We start from the raw sequence: 6,113 nt of genomic DNA on the forward strand, positions 1-6,113 counted from the left end.
TATATATATATATCATTAAGGGTACAATTTGAAAAATCCACGATTCTTAAAATAGTCATTGATGTAATTTCTTCTAAAACTTTCATGAGAAAGTATGTCGCTCTTAAAAGGAACAACAGTGAGAATCCAACATGAAGCACCTATTTTTGAAAAACACTGCAAAACGGTCCAGCATATTTGATAAGACACAAAGGTTTCTCAGTTAATATCTTGAACTGACTCCAAATTCAGCTTCCTTTACTTCCTCTGTTGTTTTCTTTTTCCTTTTTTTGTTTGACACAGAACCACGTCCAAATCTGATCCTCGTTTCTTCGCATGTCTTGATGGAACGCCAACAAAACAATCGCGTGCCAAGTGCGAGCTTCAGAGAATGCTAAAATTCACCTGTCAATATTCTCAGAGCCCATCACTGCATTAATTTATTCGAACATGCATTTCACAGCTTCTGGCAGTTTTAATATGGGGGGGGGGGGTGAGCTCTTGGAAATGGGCATCAAACACTAGGCTCATGAAGCAGATATACATCACATTACAAAAGAGGCAAAGACACCCTCAGGCACATTTTCTACAAAAGACATTAAACATATGAACGGATATTAGAGACTTTGCTTAAGTCAAGCAGAATGTCTCTAAAAGTTAGAAACGACTTCATATGCAAGTCAGAGTAACTAAAAAAAATCTAGACAACAAAACACAGTATAGTTCTTTTTAAAGGTGCTGCTCTGTCACCCATTGACAAATTAATGCCGACTCCATCAGGTGGGTGGTGAGTCACTCAGGGCTGGTAACGCGGCGCACATTAACAGATTGAGAGTCACTGTACACTCAGTGTGAGCCCTGAGCACCAACCCAGCTCTGGAGGTCTGAGCGAGTGGGATAGAGAAGCTGCTCCCTCGCTTCAGGGCTCGGCCTGGAAGTCCCAGAGCAGAGACACTGAGAGAGCATGCGGTGCTCAGGAAGTTCAAGCAGACAATTTTAATCCTCCAATTTCCTCCACTCTAATCATTTCTCCGTAGTCCACGGTGGAGGCCAAATTAGAAACATCTTCCACTCCGACGTGACACACACTACCCGGACAACAGGCGGCAAAAATGGGACGTTGTGTAAAACAAAATGCCACGATAGATTTGCGTCATAATAAAACCGCTTCATTAAATAACCTAAAAGTAGAACTACTTTTATAACAAAAGTCCTAATAAAACTCCAGCTGTGAGTTGTTTTAATAAACTATATGACATTTTGCTTATTTCACTGCATGGTGAATCATTATAAAACGTAAGAACGTTTCTATTACTACATATAAAAAATACACAATTAAACTGTGCTAGCAGTGTGTGTTCAATGATTTATCCGTATTTAATTTATTAATAAATAAATGAAGGGCGCAAGCAATCAAACATCATTTCTCATCTCTATAAAAAAGTTCTAATAATCTAAATCCAATAAAAGAAATAATCGCAAAATCATGAATCATTTATTTTCCATTACATACACTCAAGGTCGCCTTAAGACTTTAATGAACAAGCTGGACGCAATTATATCATGCTATAATCATAAGGTTCTCCTCAAACGTTAAACATATTTAAATGGCACGTGCGAAGAGAATTAACACGGAGGACAGTGTTTTTGTCTCTCTTTTAACCTAATTTGATCTGTGACGTTAGCGCTGCGGGCAGCACACTCCAGTGGACCCTGACAGCAGCGATCATATAATGATTTTATGCCCTCAACCTATTTCCTCCGACTCTCGCCCTCAAATTTTGTGCCTCTCGGGGGTGTCTGCTCACTGACAAGCAGATTAGAGAAGTGCCAGTTGTACAGAGGCTAAAATCCCATTAGCCCCTCAGGTGGTAAGAGATCCCATCATTGCAGCATTAGCGCACTAGTGAGTGGACATCACTCCCGATCTGGTCCACCCCAAAAGTGAAAGCACCTCAGGAGAACAAGTGGTGTTAATTGCAGCAGGTAATGTAAAACAATGTCTACATGCATGTCAGCAATTAAATAAGCTTTATAATGGATATGGATGATTTCTTTCTTATTTTATTTGAGGATGTCAGTCTTGCTACTTTTAAACTATCCTAATTTTAGGAGTAACTGCCACTGAAAAACAAAACATGATCTGACAACAGCAAAGAACTGAAAGATTACACTACGCACAAATATAAAGAAAGCTATGTGAACTTGGATTTTAATAAAAGCTCACATTTTAGAATAAAAGTAAACAGCGGCATATTTGTTGCCTGGATGTTTCAGGCATTAAAAAAAAGCAGGAATGGGCAAAGAAAAGGTGGGCTGAGATTCTACAATTCATTTTGAAATTAAAAAAAGACGTTACAGAAGCTACCATAGAGAAAATAATACTGTAATAATACTACAATAATATTGTTTGTTCACTTCCTTTTTTATCTTTTCTTTTACAAATATATAAAACCACCATGTAATCTAAGGACAAAATGAATTCCCAAACCAAGTATTTATTTTATCTAATTAAAATATTGAATGATATTTTTAAGTAAGATCAGCAGGAGATTTTTATTCACAGAAAAATGTAAAACTTTAAAGAAGAAAAACAGGGTAAGTAGAAAAAAAATTCACTAATCCTAAATTCTATTTTATACCATTTAAATTTTTTTTGCACATATTTGTTACATTTAAAATACACTACTTTTGATCTATGAAATTAAATACAGCAAGTACGAATGCATGCAAAATCTTCTGATCCAAACATGGCCACATGTTGCATTACAAAAAACATTTGTACTATAACTAATGACAATTTAAAAACTCTAACCTATATTTCAAATTCTAATAACATTCCAAGCAAAACCATCCAATATATTTACATTTAAAATGTGATTTCAGAATTTCAAATCATATTAAATAATTTTATCTAAAGAGAGACAAAAACGCTAATATTCTAATATACTTTAGCATTAAGGTTTTAAGACTAGTATAATTTTTAAATGTTAAGTTGTTAAGTTGTAAAACATTAACACCAGCACAACAGGAGTGAAAAAATCATGCCTCTATTTCTCCGTTATCTTTGCAATTCAAATGAATAAGATATTACAGAAAGTGCAATTTACGATTAACATTTAAAAAAAAAAAAAAAAACTCGTAAAATAAACACAAAATGGAACTACTAACAAAAATCGAAATTTCTAAAAAAAAATCAAAAATTAGAAAGAATTTAAATCTAATGAAATAAAAACTTAAAGGGATTAAAAAAAAAAAAGTCCCCAAACTCACATTCCCACAGTGCCACATTGTGTATCGCAGAGAAGAATTCATACACATTACCACCCACAACGTCACAGAAAATGCACCGATCCCATTAAGCCCTTCACACAGATACCAGAGTCTAACATTTCTCTTCCTCTAATCTGGGTAGTTTCCCATAAAGCCAGTAAAAAAGACTCCAGTTTCTCTCTCACCAACTTTCCTCAGCAGTGTCACACAGAGAGACAAGCTTGTGTGACCCGGGTAAGAGGGGAAAAGTGGAAGGGGTCTGACATCTGAAGTTTATGCTCCCCTAACTGGGAAATAATAAGTTATTGTCCCAGCGCAACACAATTACCTTGTATTTAAGGAGTGTGTGCAACAACAACAAAAAAAAAAAAGTTATTTCGGACACCATGCCGGTTTGTTCAAAAAACAGCAATTATAATAATGAAGGCAATAATGCGGTTTAAGTTCAAGCCGGGGTAATGAATCAATGCCTAATGAACCCAGGACACTCTGGAAAGCCTTTCATGTGCCCGGCTCATTTGTAACTGCCGGCCACAATAGACTATTGTGAATCCCTACCCCTCCTCATCTCGCTCCGATCTACAAACCGGTCTTTTTTCCTCTCCCACTTTCACCTCTCCTCATTTCTGAGCCGAGCGACAGTTATGTCAAAGGTTGTCTGGCCTCACTGACCACAACAAGCAAGTTAATCTGCCCCGGCACAGAGTACGTCTTGTCCCAGAACACTTTGGAGTTTTTTTTTCTTCTCCTCTCCATGCTTTAATTGCAGCGACGGAGTGTCACAGCCGTGGAGCGGAGCACCGAGCGACCGCGCGTGGACCACAAAACCTCAGTATAAACAAGGGATTAAAAGAATCATCCTGTTTTTCCTTCTTTGGACTCCTGCGCAAAACTTTGGAAGACTTTGCTAAGAGAAACACACACACACGGGACGTCTCGTTTACGGATACGGACTGACAGCAGAAAAGTAATGAATGAATGAGAAATGCGTAAAGTGACAAAAGAGCTTTTGCTTCCACGTGGATGTTTTTAAAAAAAAAAAATTGTCGATTGTTCTTTGACATCTTGGACAATAAAAGAGGAGTACATTAAAGAGCAAACAAAGAAGACAAGTGTGACAGGACCCACAGAGGAGCTATTAAGTGGAACGAAACTACAATAAAAAACTAATTTCGACCAACTGGACGTAAAAACTGAAGAGCGGAGTTTCAAAAAAACTAAGTGTGTTGTGTGTGCATTGGAAAAGAATGGAGGGAAGTTTTACCTAAAAAAAAAAAAAAAAAAAGGTAAAAGAAGAACAAGAAGAAAAAAAAGGTTCATTCGCTGCCAACTTACCATCCACCAAGTCCTGGCCGAGATGTCGTAGCAGAGCTGCCATTTGATGGAGCCTTCCGAGGTTTTAGCTGCCATTACGCTGTCAGCAAGCTTCATCTGATGCTAGTGCACTCACCGGAGATAAGACACCTAATTGAGAAAACATTTGCACTGGCATGTTGGGCAACATGTAGCCCACTCCATACCATATGGAATCATGGGTAAAAAAAAAAAACCTTGACAATGAACCAATCTCACGCAGACCCCGTGGCAAGGTGAGCGGCAGTCATCTGCTCACAGAGCGAGCTGTCCTTAAAAAAATACACAATGATGAGCCCTTTTTTTCCACATCACTGAGTGCCTGAGGTCCTTTTTTCTCTTTAATTAGGGCTCGCGCTTCATCATCACCACTGCCATCATCATCATCATCATCACTATCACAATTTAGTTGACTTAAGTCTGCTCAAGATCTTTTTCTCCTTTATTCACTTTTTTTTTTTTGGAGGAATGGAGAGATTTAATAGGACAGAGTCAGGTTGCGGGAGTTAAGGGAACGGACTGATGCGCCACAGGCTATTAGCCTGAAATTCTGCTGGACAGATGGAACTACTTAAAGACTATCATGCAATGTTTTGTTTTGGACTTCATCCCCCTGAGCTGGAAAAGGTTTCTTTTTTGGGGCAAATGTATTTTCGAATCGTAGAGCGCACCAACAAACATATTTTACGCCTATTGACAGTTCTGCTTTGACGATGTTGAAATGATATTACTTTAAATTATTAACAAAGTTAAGGCACTGACCATCTCAATAGCATTTACGGCGAGTCCCTACCTCTGTAAGTTTCTATAGTACTTATTTTTTACAATAAAACACTTTTTCTTTTTCTTAATTGACTTTATTTTTTACTTTATATTATATATAAATGAAATGCGTTTTTTTCTCCTAAGCTCAAAAGTGATATAGCGACAGAGGTTATGAGAGGTCTGGGTGCTTCAGGTTCCTAAGTAAGGGGAATACCTGAGATATGGGTGAGAGAGGGAGAGACTAACCATCAAACAGTTCTCCCATTGTGATGAAGGAATGTGATTTAGCCGGAGATATTGGGAACACTGTTGGGAAAGGAGGAATGGAGCACCACAGGTAACCCTTATCCGAAGGTCTGAGTCACTAATCGCAAAAGTGAGCGGCAAACCTATGAGCAGATAAAAAAAAATAAAAAAAACGGTGATCAAATTTTCATTGTGAAAACGGTCTTTTTTTTTTTTTTTTTAGAACATCTCGACTTATTGGAACAATACACTAAAAACACACCTCTTCAATATTTCTTAAGCTTGAACCAAAATAAATAAATTAATAAGGTAAGGTTTCAAATACTCAAAATGTCCTTAAAATGGATCAAATTGACTAAATGAATTAGCAATATTAATAAAATCAGTTTTATAAATATATATATTAGTAAAAATCTTTTTTTTTTTTTTTGAATTTTAGCTTTATCTAAATTTTTTACTTTTATTATTATACATTTAATTTTAAGTTCTCTCCGTGT

General features: G+C 36.9%; 1 protein-coding gene across 3 annotated transcripts in view; it reads right to left on the bottom strand.

The window, feature by feature from the left end:
• The window catches only part of nfia (nuclear factor I/A), a 205,484-nt gene extending 200,599 nt beyond the window's left edge, over positions 1-4,885 (bottom strand). For all 3 annotated transcript variants that reach the window (XM_016462198.1, XM_016462196.1, XM_016462195.1), the window contains exon 1: positions 4,588-4,885. In XM_016462198.1, coding sequence (XP_016317684.1) covers positions 4,588-4,683 — 96 coding nt within the window. In that variant the 5' untranslated portion in view covers positions 4,684-4,885. The remainder of the gene's footprint in view (positions 1-4,587) is intronic.
• Between the last annotated feature and the right edge of the window lie 1,228 nt (positions 4,886-6,113).

Source organism: Sinocyclocheilus anshuiensis, unplaced genomic scaffold (assembly GCF_001515605.1).
Source record: "Sinocyclocheilus anshuiensis isolate Anshui unplaced genomic scaffold, SAMN03320099.WGS_v1.1 scaffold560, whole genome shotgun sequence".
Classification (NCBI taxonomy): domain Eukaryota; kingdom Metazoa; phylum Chordata; class Actinopteri; order Cypriniformes; family Cyprinidae; genus Sinocyclocheilus; species Sinocyclocheilus anshuiensis.